Below are 24108 nucleotides of genomic sequence, written 5' to 3' on the forward strand. Positions count from 1 at the left end.
AGTTTACCATGATGAAAAGAAGAAGAAGAGTATTGCGTGGACGGATACAAGCGTGGGAAGTGTTGGAGTGTGTCGTGAGAATGTGTCAAATTGTGTTACTGTCACACTTAAAGCATAAGGCTTTGCAGCTGTAATAATCTGTGTAAGCTAACATGCTAACATGCTAACATGCAAGATGAAAAAAGAATCATCTTTTTAAACTATTTAATTTTAATTATATTGGCTTTTCCTGTGAAAAAGTTGTCTTCATTAAAAATCCCACCTTTTCACCTAACTATTAAAAAGCCGTTTCACTAAATACAAACTCATCCTGACACATTGCTGGAAAAAGGTTTCGGGTTTTGAACCTGCGACTCCAAAAGATGAGAACGGCGTCTAATTAATCAAGTGAGCAATAGAGACGTAGTGGAGCGAACACATGGAAACACACTCTTATAAAACCTGCTCTGACTGTCAGAGTATATGTACTTTCTTAAATCATTTGGCCTCAGAAACCACAGGTGACCATGAGATGTTTCTGTTCGTCAGGAAAATACCTAAATTGAGGCACTATGTGTTGTCATGTGATCGTCTACACGTCGCATGATTGGCTACTAAAAGTAGTTTGGTCCTCTTTTGGTATCGTCTGCTGGCACTTACTGGTTATTATGTTAAACCAGTAATTATAATGAATTGAAATACTTAAAATGTTTAAAATATTGAAAAAAGCTACAAATTAAAACATTGATTAAAAAGCTTCTTTCATAATAATTGGAATCAAACTAAAAAAAACCCCATTTATTTAGAAAATATTCATTTATTTTAATGAAACTTTTCAAGAGCAACAAATTAAATTTTCCCATAAAAATAAATTAAACATTGCAATATTTAATTCAACCAGTCGATGTTCTGAAGCCATGGATCGACTCGCACAGTACAGTCGCCTGAGAGCAAGATGGGTTTTTATATTCTCCCCATTTTTGCAAGTGTTGCAAAAAAAATCACCAGCAGTGGTGAAGGTCGATCGTCTTGACCCGGAGACAACACTAGGGATGAGAACGTTGTAGAACTTGTTTTTAATACCTGCTTAAACTTGACATTTGTTAATGAAAATGTTATTTTCTTTCCTTTTTTCAACCCATATGACTAACTCTTTCCTAACCAAAAAGTTTACTAAACAGAAAAGTACTAGGAATCAATTGTTCTTTGTTTTTTTTAATATAAATTTGTAATTTATTCTAAGAAAAAGGCTTTAGGATTATCCTCTGGGGTCAATATAGTGAATAATTCAACAGTTTCAAACTCTTATTGTCAGAAGATAAGCACTGAAAACACATAATTTAAGGTTTAGAGTCTTCCACATTAGAATTGTTTGCTAGTATTCACTATTCAGTTCATCCAACCACACATATCTTGATGAATTAGCTCCTGATATACCCAGAAATATAAATGCACAGTTGCCTGGTATTTAATCTTAAGATTTATGGAGTATTTTAATAGCATTATCTTCCTAAAGAGCCCCACTGTGATATATATATATATATATATTTATATATATATATATATAAGTCACAGGGTGCTTTCAGATTATTCAGGGTTTATTACTTGTTGTGTTTAACAGTAAAGGTGTGAGGAGATACACAGCAGTTTACGGCTGCTTTAAGACACGCTGAAGCGCACGAGCCCAGGTCGTGGTCGCACACGAGCGTGGAGATGCTAATGGACGGCGCCGCAGCCACTTAGCTTCCCCGGGAGACCGAGTGTCAGTGACTCATGTAGATCACATCATTTAACACCTCCACACTCATCCGCCGCTCTTCAGACAATTTCAGCAAGATTTCGCCGCCGCGTTAAAACCTCCTTAAAAGCACTTTGTGCGGAAGGAATGGGATTGTGTGTCAGGGGTATCGTCGAGCGTTTGCGATGGATAATTGCCGGCGGTGCCATTAAAGCACCTGAAAAAAAGTGTTTCCAGTGGACGCGGGACTCAAATAGAAACTTTCATTTGCATTTAAATACGGGAATCTCGGTGAATGTGGTCTCAGGGATCTAAAGGTGCAGTGGGCGGTGGGTGCTTTAAAAGGTGTACGATTACAATTACGGTCGAGGATTGACTCCATTTCACTACTTCTACACTGCCAGATGCAAATGTACTCATTCGCCACAAGATATTACAGTTTTAACTTTTAACATTTTGTCGCATATGAACGTGACGAGTGGACTATTAAATACTAGTCTTCTATATGAAATGGTACGTCAGTGTGTTTGTGACTCTCTACATCTAACACAACCGTCTCATAGACTCACACTGCAAGACAAAATTGCTGGAAAAATAGCAAGTAGACTCATGAACTCTCACTGGAGGTTTTGGGGGGGACAGGGGGGCAACTAGATCAGGTCAAGGGAAATGGAGCCTAAGAGCAGCAGAAGACTGGTGTGTCAAAAATATATAAGCACATTCTGCACTCAAACTTCATATTTTGAGTGCAAAAGTGCATCCTGATGAGCAGTGTGTAAACATGTAGTGGGCAAGGAGCACTCAAAAGTCCAGAAATTTGAGTGTGGATCGATGGACACTTTCCACCCTCCAAGTCTTCCATCTTAGTGACGTAGATGAAGCTAAACTGAAGCGTAAATGTCTCGAAAATAACACTAATTTTAACACAAAACAACACAACAACGGTAATAACACAATGAAACATAACTTAATAACTTGTTTCAATTGGATAAAAGTGTTGTCAAGTGTCAGTGATAGTGTTTCAACGACAATCAGTGTTAAAAAGTAGTAGAAGAAGAAGCTGTCGAGTCATTTCCTGTGAGAGTGTAGCAGCAGAGTTTGATTTGAGACACAGCCCCAGATTAAATCTAAAATATTTCTAAATTTGAAATACATACTCAGAAAAGTAGATTTCTCAGAATGGAGGCTCCTCTCTAAGCGTTAGGGGGCACAGAGGGGGACAAAAAGACCCTCTTGAAAATTGAAACAAGTCAAATTTGACATGTAAACCATACGTATTTAGAAGAATATTTCTGGAATTTCAGCTCATTTTGTTAAATGCAAGGAACCATACTTAATAAATAAGGAGGATTATCATCTTTATAAGTCATAATCCACCTGAACTGACTCCTCTCTCTCTTCAGAACTGTATTATTTAGTTAAAATGTGTTTTTTAACATAATAATATATCATTTATACATATTTATAGTTTTTATTTACTAAAGCAAACCTTTGTCCCCGACTTACATTTCATATTTTATCTAGTGCACACACACTCGCACACCTTTAAGACCATGAAACTCTCGCGACAGACCCTGTAATTCATCACAATGTTAACAAATGAGGAAGCGTCCTGGTGCGTCTTCAGAGCGCGTCCTCTGCAGACCGCGGCGCCACAACGTAGCATCCGTGTCGACCAGGAAGATCACAAACTCCCAGAAGGCTCCGCTCAGCCTCGGTGTGCATCATTAAAAACGAGCTCTAATGTGAATTGTCCCAAGTACAAGTGAGGCAACGCACAATAGTTCCATTACGTATGCACATGATAAACAGAACCCGGTTCTGCCCTCGGGGTCCTGGATCTGCAGCGGCACAGAGGAGCCTCCACCTCATAATCATGAGAAAGCTTCACATGCAAATGCAGCTTGTTTATGGTGATGACATGCAGCTGCTGCAGTGTTCCGGGGGCGCCAGTGCCATTAACACATAGTAAACACTTGTAATCTCATTTATTGGTCGACACGCTCGTTGCCAAAATATATTAAGTGAAGCGAACAATGCAGTGACAACATTGGGAAAGTGAGCGTCGCACCCCTTAGTTCAGTACCAGCTCGTTACGTATACATCGTGGCTAAAAACTGAACTCCTGCCGAGACATGAATCCCCATAAAGTGCTTTTTTTTTTCTTTTTAAACTCATTTTTTACCCCAAACAGAGAAGCCAGTTTAATTTTATTCTCCAAATCTATTATTCATAAAATGTCAATGTTTCTTTTCACCGTCTCACGTAGACTATGACGGAGCCCGATTTATACTTACAGTCTGTTATTAAAACAATATTCATTTATAGACTATTGCAAAACAAATGACAAAATATTAGCATGTATAATTTTGTTTATTTTATTCTGAATTCGGTTGTTTTTCGTGATTTTGTAATGTGTGGTTTTCCTTGTCTTTTGTGCGATGAACCCAACATGGTTTTCTTTTCTCTCCATAAATTGGATGATCCGTTTGTCATTTGACTATTTCAAGCCTGTAATTAGCTGAGCTCCTCCCATGATGCAACACTAATAGACTCAGGGACTCATTCATTCCTCGTGATATTAGATTGTTTAATTCTGAGTTTGGGGCAGAAGTGAAAAGATGATTCTATTCTGTGTTAATCTTTGTATCATTTTCTTTGTTATTTTTATTTGATCTATGTTCTTTATACTTAGATTGTGTCATCTTGTTCTTTTATTGCTCTTTGTTCTTCTTGTTTCATGAATCTCATGAATTTCCCGAAGGAGACCTCCAGAGGGATCAATAAAGTTTATCCATCCATCCATCCATCTTTTCCCTCAAATATAAAACTTATATTCCAAAAATGTCACATTCTAAATGTGTGACTAAAAACTAGAAAAGCACCAGAAAATGGCCAACACATTATTAACTTGAAGGAGGAAGTAATAAATTATTACTAATTGTTTGATTAATGTCGTGTATAAATCGTGAGGATTTATACAGAACGAGTAATTTTGTGTAGCCGACCAGCACCGGCTACCACTGTGTGCGTTTTCTTTTATGAAGTCTAATGATTTTAATTCATTATCATCATAACCTGCAGCACAATAAACTTAAAATGCTGAATAAAGGCAAATTGATTTAATATATTCTGCCGCTGTGGTCAAATGATATACGTTATAATTAAGAGTTGACTTTTAGGAAGAAATCACGACAAAAGGTTTTAAATCTGGGGGATTTAAAATATTTTAACAAAACAAAATGTACATTTTCCAAAAGAACTATGACTCTGATGACGTTTTAATCTTGATGACCTTCATGTTCTGAATCCTTTCTCAAGCGATCGTCATCTTTAAACTCAGTTTGACAGTTATGTCTCTGTATAATTGTTGATATCCATAATGTCAGTGACGTATATCTCTACTCTGAGCAAACCATCTGCTGGGCCACATGAACAGATGTCTCAGCTCTTACGCTCGCTAAGTATCTTCCAGGTGGTCATAATGGTATGTGTTGTGCTTCCAACTGAACATCCTGAGTTTTGTGGATCACAAGACAGACATTAAAGCATCCGTGGACGTGACACTGGTTTAAATTAGCCTGTCATACACTATGTTTGCTCAAATCAAAGCGTATATTATTTCAGTTATGTTGAACCACGGAGCACATTCATCATCTCATCTGAGATTAGCATGTGAAAGTAAGTATTCCCATCTGAGGGAGAGCCTCTTACCTGATGAGCCACCGATACAGACCCTTGTCAAAATGCCTGTGAGTGAAAAGAAAAGAAAACGCATCAGACTTCTGCACATTTGCATGACAATGTAACACCTGAGCACGAGGAGCTCGTGAAAGACGAGGCTGCATCTGCGCGTCAGCGCTTTTGTTATCCAGAAGATTAGAAAAATGCATTTTTTGTTAAAAGCCGTCAACCATCACAGCGCCCCCTATAAATTCAGCTGTAAACGTCCAACAGTTTTATGCATTCCATCAGTGGTGTTGACCAGCTCAGCACACAGAGGACAGTAGTGGTCAGCAGGCCGGCCGTCCAGAGGACTGACCACGCATTTTATCCGGAATAAAAATGAACTCCATATGAACTACTTCATTAACATAAATATGCCCTTAAAAATGCCGAATCCATCATTTCCCTGAGCAGGTTTTTATTAGATGAACTGAAAGTACATTTGCAAATCTTTGCCTGGAGTCTGTCGTTAATCACAAAACGGTGAATATTTAATATTGAAATTAGGATGAAGACTCACTGAAATATTTAAGGGGAGGAAATTGAATTTATCCTTCTTCTTGTTTCCCCACTTGCTCGACTCGGCGCTTTGATCGTCCTCATCAAGACGCTCTTTCATTATCTGAAGCCATTGTGACGCCTTTAGTTTGAGCTCAGAACCTCCTGATCCCTCATCAGACACAACATGACCACGAACCAGTGCTGTGTCTCAAATCACATACTTGTGTACTCAAAGTTAGTATTTTTAGTGCGTCTCAATTCTTAGTATGTAAATGTAGTGCTCCATACACACTAAATTGTCACTAAAACGCCCACAAAACTGAGAATGGATCGATGGACACTTTCTACACTAAACGACTCCATCTTAGTGACGTTGTAAACGGAAGTTACGTCATATATATAAATGTATATATATTCATATACTTGTGTATACAGGTATATACAGGTGTATTTTCAGCATCAGTACGAGGATGACACGTCTTCGCTGCTGATACCAGCTTAAATATCTGGCGAATATTTTGATTCTCATATTTTTTCTTTACTTCTTTTTCCAAACTTGCAAAATGTGCTGCCAGCAGGTGGCGATAGTGTTCCTACAGCTGGTTGCAACCATCGTTAAATAGTAGTAGAAGAAGAAGCTACCGCGTCATTTCCTGTTAGTGTGTAGCAGCAGAGTTTGATTTGAGACATACTATCTGTGGAGAATTAGTTACTAGTTAGTACGTACACTATCCTGATGCACACTAACTCCTAGTACACTAAGAGAAGTATGTGATTTGAGACACAGCACAGCTGTCGCTGCAGTTTCATAAAAACATGGAGGTTTTATCCTTTGATGAATGTGATTCTTGTTTCGATAGGATCTTAAATCATTTTTTTTATCCATGGTCAGGCTAATGTGATAAGATGCAACAAATAATCATCATATAAGACCAACATGTCAACATCTCATTCATCCAGGTCATCCAGGAGGTTCAAAGGTGACCTTGTAGAGTTCTAGGAAGCTTTTCTCCTCATCAGCTCCAAGTGAGCTGGAGTCAGGGGCCAGTATTTATCCTGCGAGGGGCCGGAACAGAAGGAAATGGGGAAGATTTGGAATCCATATGTGGGCTGAAACCCACGCTGCTGGTAGACCTGGTGAGAGTCATTATCACCTAGAGAGGGAGGTGTGACCATTACATGATCACAGTTTTGGAGGTTTTACTAGAGAGAGAGCTCGGCACTGCGTTGTAAGTGGCTGAGAGGTTTTCCCCGAGACCCCCCACCTCTTTTGAGAGGAGGACTCTGCAGCCCAGTGAAGATGGCTTCTTTAACTCTTCTTTCAAACCATCTTTCCTCTGCAGCCGTCACTGCTCCGAGCAGGATAAATACTTGCTCCTCACACCAGCTCACTTGGATCTGACTCGGATGAGACATCTTCCTAGAACTCCACACAGTCCAGTTGACCCGCTTCAGAACCACTTGGATAAAACCAACATGTATTAGTTGTAGGAAGCAGACTCATGAGGCAGCGTCAAAAATTCATAAAAAGGTGTATTTTTCCAAATGTTTCCAAAATGTTTTTGGTAAAAGCCCAACAGTTTACTACAGTATGCACCACTGAAAATCTTGCGACCTCTCTTTCCACCACCACAAAATCAACTGTCCTTTTTAGTTTGCTGGGAGACCAGGACCAAGATCCTCCTGGACTGTAAGTAACTATTTGTAAAGATCTTTCTAGACCAGGGTCAAAAGCGCTTTAACAATCAAAACAATACACAGTTAAAAATACATACAAAGTTAAAATGCCAAGACAACATAAGACTAAAACACAGGAGTCCCAGAAATTAGGGAAAAGCACAGATAAAAAGGTTTTAAGATGCTTCTTGAAGGAGTCAGTAGAGTTTTAAGAAATGTGAGTTCTTCTACTAGAGCAGCTCAGAATTCTGGAGTTATCTATCAACTGCAGGCGAGACAGATCCTCCTTGTTCAGACACCAAAATAAACTGTTAAAATAGCCTAAAATACACATGGATTATAAGATCCAGATCATGTTTTGACAACATTTTCCTGAGTTTAGAGATTGTTCTCAGTTTTTGGTCAATCTTTCCCAATTCATTGATTAGAATCAATACTAGGGCTGGGTGATGAATTGCATTTTCAATATAATCATGATTAATAAAAATGCTTTTTTCCACCGACTGTGAAAAATCTCTACACACAAAAAAATGTTAATAAAATGTATTCATTCATTTTCTGCCGCTTATTGCCTTATGGGGGTCGCGTAGGAGGCTGGAGTCTATCCCAGTCTATTCAAGCCAAAGGCAGGGGACACCCTGGACAGGACACCAGTCTTTTGCAGGACGCACAAAGGTGAACAAGCATTCACACACTCATACCTACTGGCAATTTATCAATCAACCTCTGTATGTTTTTGGACTGTGGGAGGAAACCAGAGTTCCCGGAGTAAACCCACACAACACAAGAACATACAAACACCACACAGAAAGGTCACAAGTTGCCGTCCTCACAGAAGGTGTGTCACATTAAGACGTGCAGATATTCCCACAATGCACTTGACCCGCTGAGAAAAAGAAGAAAAAGGCTCCTCGACACTTTCTCGTCAACGGTGATGTTTGGACGTCACTCTTGTTCAAGTGGCCTCCTGCTCTGATTGCTACTGATGACCGGACCTGAGACCTGATTGCTGACCTGCGATAAACACTCATGTTAGAAGGTTCTTGGTATCAAGGACACCAGAGGATCTGGACGTCCGACCGAGAACCATCGTACAAGGTTTGGGTGAAGAGTTACTACACGTTGTGTTCTGACTACATGAGGGTTTTATTCATGACAGTGTTGTTGTTGTTGTTTATGCACAAACTAAAGCTAATTGCTAATAAAGCTACAATTGTCCATTAATTTGAAACCAAAACCTTACATTGCATGAGGAGTCATCTATTAAAAACCTTCTCAGTGCTGTCCAGCAAACTAATCACAGCTGCACCAATAATGTAGAACTGTCTAAAGATGTTGAGCCCGAGAGGCTAAACTTAGTCAATTGTTAGCTAGAAATCAAACAATGGTTGAGTGAAAACACTTTGCAGCTAAATGTGGACAAAACTGAAACTTTGGTGATTGTTCCTGATGATTAGATTCCAGGGTTGAGTCAGTACTTGGGTGACTTAGGTCAGTCTGTCAAACTGAGCCTGAGAAACCTGGGTGTTGTATTTGATAAAGACATGTCTCTAGTTCAACACTGAAGAAAACTGACCAGAAACTGTTTCAACTGAGAAAAATCTCTAAATTTAGGAAAATGATGTCACAACATTGTAATCCATGTGTATGTATCTTCTCGTCTGGACTATTGTAACAGTTTGTTTTCATGTCTAAACCAGAAGGATCTTCTCGCCTGCAGTTCATACAAAACTCTGCAGCCAGAATTCTGAGCCGCTCTAGTAGAAGAACTCACATTTCTCCTTCAAACTCTTCACTGGCTGACAGTTTCTTTCAGGATGAACTTTAAAATTCTGTTTTTTACTTTCAGATATATTCATGGTCAGACCTTCCATCAGTGATCTGATCCAGACTTACACCCCAGCTCGGGCTCCGAGGTCTGTGGATCAGAATCTACTGATGGTTCCTGAACTTCCGGACCAGAGGAGAGAAATCCTTCCAGACTGTTGCTCCTAAGCTTTGGAACCATCTCTGTGTTTGATGATCTACTGACTCCTTCAAGAAACATCTGTGTTTGATGATCTACTGACTCCTTCAAGAAACATCTGTGTTTGATGATCTACTGACTCCTTCAAGAAACATCTGTGTTTGATGATCTACTGACTCCTTCAAGAAACATCTGTGTTTGATGATCTACTGACTCCTTCAAGAAACATCTGTGTTTGATGATCTACTGACTCCTTCAAGAAACATCTGTGTTTGATGATCTACTGACTCCTTCAAGAAACATCTGTGTTTGATGATCTACTGACTCCTTCAAGAAACATCTCAAGACACTTTTATTCGAGTTTTTCCTTGATTCTCTGAGACTCTGTGATTGTCTAAGTGTTATCTTGACCTTTAAAGTATATATTTTATTGAGTATTGTTTTGATTGTTTAAGCGCTTTGTGACCCTGGTCTAGAAAAGTGCTCTACAAATATTACTTACTTTCTATTAATTATTTTTACTGTTCTGATCTTAGTGTTGGTCCTGAAAGATTTAACTGGTCCGCAGGTTCAAAAAAGGTGAGGGAACATCTCATGAATATCAACTTTGTTCAGTGATTTAGTCATTAAATGGATGGTGCGTGTCAAGAATCATTCTTAAAAACATTATTTTATACATGTTTTCATTAATATTCATGCACATTTGTAGAAATGTGTGTAACGCTCATTTATTCATGCTTTTTTAAAACATTACGTCTGAAAAGTACAAGTAAATTTGAAGAGTCATCTCGTACATTAAACATTATTTCCGTCCTAAAAGCTTTACAAGAACACGGAACGTCCGCTTTCACGGCAGATGTGTCGTCAGCGGCGCCCGATAGAAGAAGACGGGAGCGTCTGTGCACGGATCACTTTGCATGAGGAATAACACACTTTTATTTTCTCACCTCCACATCCCAGTGAAGCTGTACATTATGCTGACGCAGCGCGGCAGAGTCGGGGGAGTCAACCCGTCCAGGGTGGCCAGCATGGAAGACAGCCCGAACAAGACCAGGTACTTGACGTAAAAGAACTGGACCAGGGCGAGAGCGAGACCACCTGGAATGAATCGAACGTGTTAATTGTGTTGTTGCTTCATTAACGGTTACATTTTAACACCAGTCTGACAACAAACCCTCCTGTGACATAGAGTGGGAATGAAAATTGAATTTACAAAAGAAAAGTCAATAGAAAACTTGAAAAATAAAAACCATACATGAAAAACTTATTAGAAGAAAGGTGTCGACTTCAGGTACAATAAAGTACTGTATTTTCCGGACTATAATTTGCAGTTGTTTTCATAGTTTGTCCGGGGGTGCGACTTATACTCTGGAGCGACTTATGTGTGAAATTATTAACACATTATCACTGGTATATCATTTCACTTGTTATTTTCACACTAAACCGCAAGAGGGCGCTCTAGGCCTGCGTTGATATTTTCCACGTAGAAGAGGAAGCGCCGCTTCTTCTACCTCCGGAGTTAGTTGTTTAAAAGTGACACCGAGGATGAAGATTTCATTGGATTTTAGTTATTTGGAGTTACACGGATGGTTTGGTAAACTTCTTAGCATGTTATTTATGCTATAGTTCTCTGAATAACTCTTAATGTGTTATGTCAACATACCAGGCATGTTCTCAGTTGTGTCATGTAACGTGACATACAATTATTCCGCCTGTTGTTGCCTCTATTTTTATTTTAAATTGTCTTTCAAGATGACATGTCTGTTCTTGGTGTTGGATTTTATCAAATAAGTTTCCTCCAAAAATGTGTGATTTGTGCGACTTATATATGTTTTTTCCTTCTTTTTTATGAATTTTATGGCTGGTGCGACATGTACTCCGGAGCGACTTATAGTCCGGAAAATACGGTATTTAAAGGGCATCTAATGTGTTGATTTAAGTGTCTCTTAAATTGTTCTAGGACCTCTATTATACTTATAATTTTCTTTTTACACAAAACTCTCATTTAATAAAGATATTTACTTTAGAAAAAACGCTTAAGCCCCGCCCACTTAGAATTCTCTGCTTTGGCTGAGAAGAAGTCTCGTCCAAGCAGCCACGCCCACTCTGCTGTGATTGGTCACAAAAACACAAGTTGCATTCAAGGACTCACGTGAATCTCAAACTCAGCCCTGAAACTCCTGTTTAGTACATTAAAAACGAATAATAAAAATAAGATTTGCTGCTTATTGTACACATTACAAAAACACCTAAAGGCAGAAGTAACTCTCACCATGTTGACATAAATATTTATTTTGTTTCACGATTAACATGTAGGTTCTTAACTGATAAGTAAATGTTGTAGTCTGTATAAATGAATGCTACAACAATAGATAATACAAGGGCGTGTTTAGGCTTCTAGGGGAGGACGTTTTTTCCCCAGTCTGATGTCAGAATGTATAATTTAAACCATAATCTTGTTTGGTCGAGATTTCAGACGAGGGAGAACTTAATTAAGTAATAACTTCAAAACAAAGCAAAGTCATGATAAATAACCGCCTGCATTTTGAAGAGGACGCCTTCAACATTTACAACATGTATAATAATATAAGTCAGGAGAGTTTTCACATTAGGTGCCCATTAAAAAGAAAGTTGCATTACATTTAAATGAGGTGAAATATATAATGTATACATTTTTCATGTTGCATAATTTAGATTAAACTATATTTGATGACACAATGAAAACAGCAGTATTTATTATTTTATTTTAGTCTTAAATAATGGGAAAAGTTTACTTCATTTAATGTCCAGCTCATGAATTGGATTTATATTCTTAATATTTGAAGTATTGCAGATAGTTTAGGGAACACAGAGACCTTCAATAATCACAACACATCACTGACTTTCTCTGTGCTTTATTTTTTTACTAGCCAATAAGGCGAGGATTCACAAAAATCATATTGAGTCTGGAGTCTGGACTTCTGAGCGACGAGTCACAGGGAGGATCAAGGATAAGGATCTGAATTATTAATGGAAAAGTGACACGACAGCAAATGTCTGGAGCTGCCTCTGATCTTGACAGGAAGTACACATATCTTTGGCTAATAAGAGTCAAAACAATCCAAACCGTGTCTCAAATGAGGCACAATAACACAGTTCGTCGTGACACGCGTCGTGACAAAGATTAAAACAAGTCCTCGATTGAACGATAATGAAGCACATTGTGGATCAAGAGATACAATCAAGCATGTGAGCGTAATAATGATGAGTGTTTTCTAAACTTCTGCTTGAATCGTGAACGTGTGATCTGTGTTAAAAGTTGGAAGAGAGGGTGAGACGCTCACCCAGGGCCCAGGGAGGGAGGATCTCCAGGTAGGTCTCGTTGGACTGGATGGCGTGCATGTACATGACATGGATCAAGAACTCGGCGATGCACCACCACAGGAACAGACGACCGGACTGAAGGAGGAGGAAACCGGGTTTGGCTTGAGTGGTTTCAGCTGCGGGTCTTTGCATCTGTGGAGGGCAGATTTGTGTCAAGACTGAAAAAATATAATTTAATCTAGTTAAGGATCAAAGTTAATGAAGGATTTCTAATAGAATGTTTGCTTCTCTATTACAGATTAGTGACGAAGCAACTCGACACTTTTGAATTCCTCGAGATCTGTGTTACGCCACAAATCTCTGGAGACAATCTCCATTAATGTAATTGAATCCATGTATCGTGACTTCATTTAATCGACCTTTTCTCCAGTGGAAAAGCTTACAATTGATTTCCTGAAATGTGTTTTCTTGGGGAAACAAAATCAAGTTTTAATATACTATTTTAATATAATATATCATACAAAACGTTGTTCTATAATGTTGATATTAAATAGTGATTCAGAAATAAATGATAATTACATTTTCATTAAATCCCAGAAGATTATGTTTCACTCAACAAGAATAATTCAAACGTTCTCAATATCTTTCCAAGAGATATTCACAAGTTAAACATCTTAATGAAACGTGAAACAATCTTGCCGTTTCCTCTTTATTTCATGACGTTAAAGTGGGTTTCTTGTGTGCAGCCCCTCTCGCAGTAACTATGAGGACCCCGGAGGAAAATAACGTCTGACCTTTGCTCTTATTAACAGAGAAGTGCCGACATCAGCAGGATCTAAGAGTTGCTTGTTAAAAGTTGTGTGTTTTTATTTTATTTTACCCGATCCACATAGTCTCTGTAGGTGACGATGGGTCCATTGTAGAACAGCGGGTGGTAGAAGGTGTATGAAAATAGCCAACACAGCTGGAGCACAGAACCGCAGTCCAGGGGGCTCCAGCAGTGGTCCAGGCCGAAGCTGATGAAGCGAAGACCACAGACGGCGACACTGAAGAGCAGCAGGTAAAACTCCTCCTCGGTCTTGTACCAGTCGCTCTGTTTGGTTACAGATCGTTCATTAGAAGGAAAACACAGCATATAATGAAGCAAGAGACGAGCGTGAGTCAAGAATTCATGCGATTCTGGTGCATTTCAGTGACAAATGTCTAAAAATTCTTCCACAGTAAGATTCACAATGATGACTCTAAAGGAACATTTCATTCTGTCGCCTGAGATGTTGAGTGATTCCATGTTCATTCTTATTTTTTTTAAGTCCAGGTTTGAGTAGCAAGAAGAAGACATGAAAATTATGAAACTAGAACAACACAAAAATGTAATCATTTCTGTCAAATCCTGCTCTATTTTACCTCAGTCTCACCGCTCACAAAGTGACAAATAAAACAATGAGACAAAATCATAAAACAATTGTTTTCAAACAGAAGAGATTTGAAACATATTTTGACAATGAGGTCATGATAGATATAATTTTAAAGTCTCCATAGAATGTGCTGATTTTTGCCAAAATGACTCATACATCGCTACAACCAAAACAATCTGTATTTTCCTTTTTATGCGTTTTAATACGTTAACATGCTTTTCTTTAAAAACTACTGTTGTTATTGCTACATCACTTTAAACGTTCGTAAATGAAAAATATGTTTATTATGCGTCCCTTTAGTGTTTGCTGCTCTCTAGCGTAATTTCACAGTTACTGCAACTATATCTTTCGTCGTGATTTGTATTGCTTGATGGATATATATATATATATATATATATATATATATATATATATATATATATAATTTATTGATCTCACAGAGAGAAATTCAAATGTTTTCGCTGCGTCCATAGTATGCACATAATGTCTAAAGAGATAACATAAAAGAATACAGTCTTGTGCAATCGTAAAAAACATGATGAAAAAAAGATATAAGAATATGTTGTAACATCTTAAGATGGTTTTATTTGTTCAGGCTTTTCCTTGATTTCTGGAACTCCTGTTGTGTTATCAGTTTTATCTTGACCTTTAAAGTATAAACTTTATTGAATATTGTTTTGATTGTTTAAGCGCTTTGTGACCCTGGTCTGGAAAAGCGCTATATAAAATAAAAATGACTTACTTACTTACTTACATATAAAGTGTTGTAATAATGTATAGTACAGTCATTTCACATGTTAAGTTACTGCTTGGAACGATTGTTGGATCAGTTCTTCCATGATGTATTCAGACCAAAGACTAAAGACATAACAGCTTAAAAACACTTTTTAAACAGGCATTTTTGTCTCATTCCCCAGGTTATGGACTTAAGGTCAACAATACCAGTAAGATGGTCATAATGTTTTGGGTTTTCTGACCTGATACTCCTGCAGCGTTTGTATGTGGAGAGTGGCGAGCAGCAGCAGGTTACAGGACCAGGACAGAACCGGCCTCTTCAGCTGAGCCACGCAGAAGGACACGCAGAGATGCAGCAGCAGCACCAACACACCTCGGAGTCCTAACACGGCGACGGCTGCTCCAACGCCGTAGACCGTCAGCGCCGCCACCCTCAACTGTTGGAAGAACACTGATTTAAAGAGGCTCGTTTTATCACGACAAAGTCACGTGACCTACTGTACCTTAGGGCAGACTGTGCTGGTGAGTTTGGAGACGATGGCATGTCCAGTCAAAGTCCACAGAAGAGACTTCTTGGCCCACTCGGTCCAGAAACTCCACTCAAAGTCAGTCGGATCCTGACAAAAGCACATTAATCCATATGTTAAAATACAAGCACTATTGAAAATTAAACATGTTTTAAAAAAAAACTGGTGTTTACTCGCCCTCTTGAATCCTCTGATGAGCCCGTTCTCCAAATGATATTCTCTCGACAAACCTCCCTCGTGCTCTGATGGTTCAAGGACTTAATACACCAGTACATTGAGTATTCAAAGAGAAATGTATCTCACCTTTTGAGAATCTGTGCAGCTGATAAAAGGAGTAGAGGTGAGAGCCAAAAGATAGGACCCAATAGACAAAGATCTCGGCAGGAGGAAGCAGCACCGAATCCTTGGATGGAGACGTCATGAGGGAGGTCCAGTGTTCACTGCAGAGACATGCATGACATTAGTTTTTACTCGTTCTCCATGACATCAACATAAGGTGACCGTAAGTCATGTCCTCTTTTTGTGGGGCCTGTCTGGGGGAAAATCTATAAAACCCTTCAAATGTCTGGAGGAAATCTAGCGTGTGGCGTCTACGAACAAGAAATCAAGTCAAGAGAAAAGTCACCTATTGTATCTTTCTAATGCAGCTTTGAATGTTAGGTGACCGATGCTTTGCCGCCCAGCCAACTAATCAGAAATTGAGGTCAGGAATAAAAGTGAGAAATGCAGAAGTGCAAATGAGGAAAAAGTACACGTGAAGCAGAGTTTTCTGTGTACAAAGCTGGGATGCATGAGTTAAAGGCTCTAACACCAACAGCTCGTACTGTATCACCATAAAGGTTAAACAATCTCCTTCTTTTTTGACCAGTATTGAAGCATTATTTATATCTCTTGCACCAGCCATAATAAGAGACAATATTTTAAGGACTAACTAATCATTGGCAAATAGGTTTCATGTAGTTTTTCCTTTATTTTGCATATTTGCATCATTGACACAAGGTTATTCAGAAACATTCTGGAGGATTTGTAAGACTAGAAGAGAGGTATTACAGTGTATTTTGTTGAAAACCTGAACATTTATACAGAACTATTAAAGACAATATCGTTGTTTAAGATCACTTATTTTGTTCTTCTGATAAATAAATATATTGTTTGTGGTCACAACCTTGTTCTCCACGAGGCCTGGTTAAGTGTCTTCGTTGGAAGTCAGAATAATATGCATTAAACTGAGTTAGAAGATCGTAAACAAAACACAGAAGATCCCTGAAGATCTTAGACACGTGGAAAAGCGACGAAGAAGAGTTTCATTCATTCCTTGTCATTTCATCTCATAACAATGTGTTTTCCAAATTGCGAAGCTCATTTGAACTCGTTTCCACGTGCATGACAAACCCAGGTGAGTCACCTAAGGTTCGCTAAAACATCTTTACATTAAAGTTAGCATCTCGTTAGCTCACAATATATTCAAGTTATTTCGGTCAATACTTACAGTTTTTAAACGAACGAAACTTTTCTGTCGTTTCTCCTCCACGTCCCCTCCACCTGCGGGTGTTTTCATCGTGTCCTAAGACATGAATTGTGCTCGAAAAAGCAGATTTATGTTCAATAAACGTTTACAAACAGCAGTGATTGTGAAGTTTGAACCGCTTGGTGCAAATGCATTCCTGCGCATGCGCGCAGTCCTGTTGAAGCGTTGTCATGGATGTGTGAGGGGCGTGGCCTTTTTTTTTATTATTATTCAAAAACCTTTATTTTAACTATAAAAAGTAGTACGTATTGTAAGTGAAATGACTTGAAAAAATAGTTATCGTGTAGAATATATTTAACTCAATGTTTACTCCTATATCACCAAACAAATGAATTATGTTTTCGATAAAATAGAGAATAAAATCGGACCCAAACCGTTATTTAAGTTAAAAGGAGTTAACAGTAGATGATATAAATCACTCTTATATTAATAATTATTTTAGTATTTTAATACTCCTTTGAAGATGTGTTGCGACTACATCCAGCAGATGGCGCCAGAGTCCCGCCGAGGATCCGCACCGTCACCGTAGAAGAAGAGCGTCCGCCTCGCAGCATCAGCACCATCTCCTCCTCATCATCCGCGCGTCTCCTCTTCCTCCTCCTCCTCCTCCTCACTGCGGAACACCGGCCTTGTTCTCCCCTCGTCCTCTCGACAGCACGCCATGGACAACACAGGCAAAGAGAAGGAGGCCATGCAGCTGATGGCGGAGGCGGACAAGAAGGTCAAAGCTTCGGGCTCGTTCCTCGGCGGGATGTTCGGGTGAGGATGGTTTTTTTCCACGGTGTTTACGTCTGCGTGGGTCGGGGATGGGGGAGGGAAGGGGAAGTCACGCAGGCCCATGTAAGGCTCGGCGAGAAACGGTGATGCCTTTACAACACATTGACGTCGTTGACATGTCGACGTTTTTTCTTCTGTTGACATTGAACGCAACACGCACATTATATCGTCCTTCACGCGTTAATAACGTTTTTTCTTTTGTATGGTTTTGCGCTGATCAAGGGCCCCAAAAATTTGGGGTTTGTGTCGCAACTGAGCTCCACAATAATGTGTAATATTTGGGCGAACGATCGCACAGCGTATGATTCTAGGATGAGAGAGTATTTAAAGCAGAACAAAGACTCGACATGAAACACAAATAAACCTGAAACCTGGAGCATCATCCAAAATAGGGACCTTATCGGATTTTAGATCATTATAAATTTAAATACATTTTTTATTGTTATTATAAATACTTTTATTGTATTACAAATCCAAGGCACATATTCCAACATTTTGTTGATATAGCCGTAATTTTGATTACATATACTATATAGGTTAAGTTAGGTTAGGTAGAACTTTATTGATCCCTAAGGAGGTCTCCTTCGGGAAATTGTTTTTTTCCAATTAGCCACAGCAATACAGCAATTATTCATAAAAAAAAAAAAAAATAAGAACAAGAACGAAGAGAATTAAGAGAAAGAACAAGATGATACAATCTAAGTCTAAAGATAAAGAGCATAGATCAAAGAAAAATAAAATATATATATATATATATATATATATATATATATATATTGCTTTAAAGATGCTTGTTTAAGTCGTTTTTATAATATTCATTGCATCTTTACAAACATTATGAAACATATCCATGAAGAATATATTCTGAGTTTATTGAATATAACTGAGCCCAACATTACTTACTTACGCTCCTGGATATCTATCTAAGTGATTTACTACACTTAGTTCGTTTTTGCTTTTAAATTAATTAATATTTAATGAACTTTGGTGTATATTTTCCATGTCTGGCTTCTTTTTACAAACCTTTACTTTATCGTTGTCACTTAGATATTGAGATGAGTGTGAAATTGCAGATACAATCAGTGCAATAAACTGTTTTATGGAAGTTTGTAACAGAATGATTTTAATTGTAATCACATGTCTAATGTTTTTGAAAAACATTATCATGTAGACGGTGTAATCATTGAAGCTTCATCTTTAGACTATATTCTTTCTTAGTGTGTGTCAGTATGTCATTGTTTTTGGCAGATTTCAATTCTGTAATTCTAACCAAATGAACCGATCGGCTCCGCAGAATGATGACTCGCTGCCTTTTGATGTTGTCAAATGATCGACACGTTTAGATCAAAATAGACGACGTCCTGGAAACGTAGACTTTTTGGGTCATATCTCCCTCCACGCATTAATATTTCACTATCATCCAATAAAATCCCAAAGAGTAAAGTACCAGATATATTTTTGGCTTTGGTTAAATGAAGCAACTCTTTGTAAACTAAACTTTCAGGCAGATAATGGAATATTACAAAATATATATGGTTATTGCTTCAGTTTAGGAAAAGGAAAGCATGTTTACATATCATAAAACAAACAACAACATAATTTGTTGACATAAAATTCCGTCATTTTAAATAAAAAATATATTTTCCTTTGTATATATTTATATATTTTGACACACACATTGCAAATGTAACATAGAATGAAGAACATTTTTCTTTAGTATTGATCAAATTTTGAATGATTTAAATGTATTGTTCTGTGTTTACAGTGGAAATCACAAAGTGGAGGACGCCTGTGAAATGTACGCAAGAGCCGCCAACATGTTCAAGATGGCAAAGAATTGGAGCGGTAGGTGTCGCACTCGTGCACGCAGGCCTTCACGTGCACACTCTCACACGCCTCCGACTCGGCTTGGTGTCGCTAAACAATTCAACACGGCGGGTCTCACGACTTTCCTCTAGAGCAGGGGTAGGGAACCTGGTCCAGAAAGAGCCGCAGTGGCTGCAGGTTTTCGTTCCAACCATTCAAGACATACAACACATTTTATCCAATCAGGTGTCTTAGGAGTGTAATCAGTTGATTGTCAGTCTGGTGTTGCTTGTTCAGCTGAAACCTCATTGGTTAAACTGTACATGCTTGATCGGTTGGAACAAAAACCTGCACCCACTGCGGCTCTTTCTGGACCAGGTTCCCTACCCCTGCTCTAGAGCGTCCCTATCATTCCAGCTCTTGTCCCAGCCTCTTCCACCCTGCCTCCACTCTCTTCTTCACTACCTTTTCAGATTTAAAATAAAGAGTGTATCGTCATTTTTGAAACAATGACCTGACTTAGGCATTCTAAAAATATCACGGACACAACTTGGATTCTTTGTGTGTTTTATGAGAGTGTATTACTGCACTGAAATCTAAATTTTGTATTTTTAAATCTCTCTTTTTTGTTCATGTTTTTTTTCCTAGCTTATGGGTTTTTTTCTTTATAGTTGTGTTGCCTTTTTTACGTAATTTGGATGAAGTGTGTCTGGAAATAGGTCTAGATTTGTGTGTGCATATTATTTAGTGTCTGTTTTCGAGGACCATATGTGTGTGTGTGTGTAAAGGGTCAGTTACATTGTCAGTGTTTGGAAATGTTGAATCATGTTAAATCCCCTCGTTTTGCTGACTCACCAAAGATTTGCTGACTCACAACGCATATGAATTGTGTTGCAAACCCAGTATGATTTTGTGATCTTTGTGTATTTTCCAGCCGCAGGCAATGCTTTCTGTCAGGCCGCTCGACTGCACATGCAGCTGCAGAACAAACTGGACTCGGCCACGAGCTTCGTAGATGCCGGCAACGCTTACAAGAAGGCCGACCCACAGGGTGAGTTCTGGTTCTGCATCTGTGGAGATGTGAATAAGCAACAGGCCAGGTGAAGAAAAGAAAGAAAAACATGTATTTAAAGTTGACTTTAAAAATTATTTCCATAAATTCAAACTGAAAGATTGTGATTGAGATGTTTCTGTCTCACTCTAGAGGCCATCAACTGTCTAAACCAGGCCATCGATATCTACACTGACATGGTGAGCCTCACTACCTCTTTTGCACCAATAATGACTGTGTTGTTCTTGTTTGCACCAATAATTACTGTGTTGTTCTGGTTTGTGTTGTTCTTGTTTGTATTCTTCTTGTTTGCACCAATAATTGCTGTTTTGTTCTTGTTTGCACCAATAATTACTGTATTTTTCTTGTTTGTATTCTTCTTGTTTGCACCAATAATTACTGTATTTTTCTCGTTTGTATTCTTCTCGTTTGCACCAATAGTTACTGTTTTGTTCTCTTTTGCACCAATAATTGCTGTTTTATTCTTGTTTGCACCAATAATTACTGTATTTTTCTTGTCTGTATTCTTCTTGTTTGCACCAATAATTGCTGTTTTGTTCTTGTTTGCACCAATAATTACTGTATTTTTCTTGTTTGTATTCTTCTCATTTGCACCAATAGTTACTGTTTTGTTCTTGTTTGCACCAATAATTACTCTATTTTTCCTGTTCTTAAGAAGATAATGTTTTGACTTCCAGGGTCGCTTCACCATTGCTGCCAAACATCACATCACTATTGCAGAAATCTACGAGGCAGAGCTGGTGGACATTGAGAAGGTGGAGAGTTTATCTAGTCTTTTTAAATGTTAAATTAAAACTTTTTTTAATTTGTTTTTAATGCCATTGCAGGGGATCGCACATTATGAACAAGCAGCAGATTATTATAAGGGTGAAGAATCCAACAGGTGAGTTTAAATGTGCTGCTGTAGGTTTAATAACTAATAATAATAATAATAATAATCTCCTGATGCAGTTCGGCCAACAAGTGTCTGCTGAAGGTCGGACACTACAGTGCTCAGCTGGAACAGTACCAGAAAGCCATTGAAATCTACGAACAGGTAGAGATTTTCTTGAATTCATCTACTATTCTATAAACGAAGGGGCTTAAATTCTAAAGGGGTTCAATCAACTTGCACCTAATAATAGTGCTGGAGTATAAAAACTATTATCTTGCTTATAAATCCTTTTTAAAATTTTGTGTTTATCAAATAATTCACATGGTTTTGGGCATATCTTTGACTGCTTAAATGAGTATACACACAGGAATGCCATTTTTAATATAGTCGTAGGTTTTCTTTTTTCATTTAAAAATAAAAATATTATTATTGATGCTCCTCCTGCAAACAGCGATGAACATTTTTTTCTTCACTACAGTTTAATATTTCTGTAACTATTTATTTGTATTTAATGAGGCATTGATAACAGTTAACAAACCTGCCTGAGATTCATTAACTTTAATATTATTTGATCTATTTGGTTGTGTTATTTCTATCATTTACAAGATATAAATGTTATATTTGATGTTCCAAAACTGGGATGAACATCTATTACTTTACTAAATAATTATTTATTTTCTTTTTATGCCAAAATCAATCACTATGATCAGATTGTATGTTTGTGTATGCACTTGTGTGTGTTTGATGCTCATGTGTGTGTTTTTTCCAGGTGGCCATGAGCACCATGGACAATCCTCTGCTGAAGTACAACGCTAAAGAGTATTTCTTCAAAGCCTCGCTCTGTCACTTCATAGTAGACGAGCTAAACGCAAAGGTATGAAATCAAACTTTGTTTAATTTTTAAAGGGGATTTAGTTGATGTTTATGTGTGACTCAAGAAACATCTTAAGAAACTTTTATTCATGCAGCCTTTTCCTTGATTCTCTGAGACTCCTGTGTTTGTCTCGGTGTTATCTTGATCTTTTAAGCATATATTTTATTGAGTTTTGTTTTGATTGTTTAAGTTTGTGAGCCTGGTCTAGACGGCGCTTATAAATATTACTTACTTACTTACTGTTTGTTCCAGTTGGCCATAGAGAAGTACGAAGAGATGTTTCCAGCCTTCTCAGACTCAAGAGAGCTCAAACTGTTAAAGGTAAAAACAAATATTCGAAAATACTTGTCAAGTATGTCAATAAAATGATGAAACGTGTCTGTGCAGAAACTCCTGGACGCTCACGAGGAGCAGAACAGCGAAGCGTTCACGGAGGCCGTCAAGGAGTTCGACTCCGTGTCCCGCCTGGACCAGTGGCTGACCACCATGCTGCTGCGCATCAAGAAGACCATTCAGGGCGACGCGGGAGACCTCAAATAAAACCCACTTCCCGACTTCAATGTTGTACATATCAGTCATGCATGTCACCCCGATGGATTAGACGTCATCCTTATATTATGCTCCCGCTACCGATGCTCTGCTCCTGCAGTATTGTACCTCTGGACAGTAACGAAGTGTGTGTGTGCGTGAGTGTGTGTAAGAGAGAGACTTCATGTGTGTTATGTACTTATTGGGAAAGTGCAACTCAGAGTTTAAATATATATATATATATACACACACATTCGTGGTATTAAAATGAAAAAAAATGTTATTTATTAAATCTATTGTCAATACAAGAGAGATATTTATCGTTTGTCCTGGTGCACAGTGTCATGATTTGTCCGGTTATTTTAGGTATTAGCCCCGAAAAATGTTTTCTTCTCCTCACTGCCGTCACTCGTGCTGGTGGCTTCACTCACGCCGTCACACATCCTCCTCACTTGTGTTCCTGACTCGTTTGTGCATGTCTCCGTCATGTTGATGTTTGTGTTCTGTGTCGTTGGAACATGTAAAGACCATAAGTGTAACTGTAGTCCGGAAGCATTTGTGTAAAATCAGTGTACCTCGAAGAACTGAGTTGAAATAAAACTTGCCATCACTTCACGAATGTGCTCTTCTTTAGGTGCTCAACAAATGAACGCTTGCACAGGGGTTATGATGGAGGAGAGTAAATATGGGAAAATATGAAAAGAAATATGTAACATCTGACCTGCTCTAGTAGAAGAACTCACATTTTATTAGTCGTTCTTTTTAATAAATCCAACAGGTCGGGTTGATGATGGTTTCGAATATAAATCAACTATAACAAGATCAACAGCTGCCTTAGTTTCGAGAGTTGATTCTGCCCTGAAGTGAAAAGTGAAAGAACAAGTGAGATACTTGTGATCGGGAAGATGGAACATTCAGTCGAGTTTGAGAAGGACGATCCAGAAGGTCAGATTGAGTCAGTACTTGGGTGACTTAGGTCAGTCTGTCAAACTGAGCCTGAGGAACCTGGGTGTTCAACTGAGAAAAATCTCTAAACTTAGGAAAATGTTGTCACAACATGATCTGGATCTTATAATCCATGC

The 24108-nt window shown here is 38.3% G+C and overlaps 2 protein-coding genes across 2 annotated transcripts in view; one reads left to right on the forward strand and one right to left on the reverse strand.

Moving 5' to 3' along the window:
• hhat (hedgehog acyltransferase) overlaps nt 1-17178 on the reverse strand; it is a 31534-nt gene extending 14356 nt beyond the window's left edge. Inside the window, exons 1-9 of the mRNA XM_087802715.1 lie at nt 17057-17178; nt 15871-16007; nt 15745-15809; nt 15544-15657; nt 15283-15477; nt 13771-13983; nt 12911-13082; nt 10535-10685; nt 5432-5467 (exon numbers count right to left, since the gene is read on the reverse strand). Of these exons, the coding sequence (XP_087658841.1) occupies nt 5432-5467; nt 10535-10685; nt 12911-13082; nt 13771-13983; nt 15283-15477; nt 15544-15657; nt 15745-15809; nt 15871-15988 (1064 nt within the window). The 5' untranslated portion in view covers nt 15989-16007; nt 17057-17178. The remainder of the gene's footprint in view (nt 1-5431; nt 5468-10534; nt 10686-12910; nt 13083-13770; nt 13984-15282; nt 15478-15543; nt 15658-15744; nt 15810-15870; nt 16008-17056) is intronic.
• Nucleotides 17179-17649: 471 nt separating this feature from the next.
• Nucleotides 17650-23641, forward strand: napba (N-ethylmaleimide-sensitive factor attachment protein, beta a). Its single transcript, XM_087802936.1, has 10 exons — nt 17650-17854; nt 19638-19717; nt 20613-20729; nt 20883-20929; nt 21428-21505; nt 21578-21633; nt 21702-21786; nt 22394-22498; nt 22751-22819; nt 22886-23641. Exons 1-10 carry the CDS (start codon nt 17757-17759, stop codon nt 23036-23038), a joined length of 888 nt encoding a protein of 295 aa, XP_087659062.1. The 5' UTR covers nt 17650-17756; the 3' UTR covers nt 23039-23641.
• Nucleotides 23642-24108: the final 467 nt, after the last annotated feature.

The sequence above is a fragment of the Callionymus lyra genome, chromosome 11 (genome assembly GCF_982586985.1).
Source record: "Callionymus lyra chromosome 11, fCalLyr1.hap1.1, whole genome shotgun sequence".
NCBI classification, from domain to species: domain Eukaryota; kingdom Metazoa; phylum Chordata; class Actinopteri; order Syngnathiformes; family Callionymidae; genus Callionymus; species Callionymus lyra.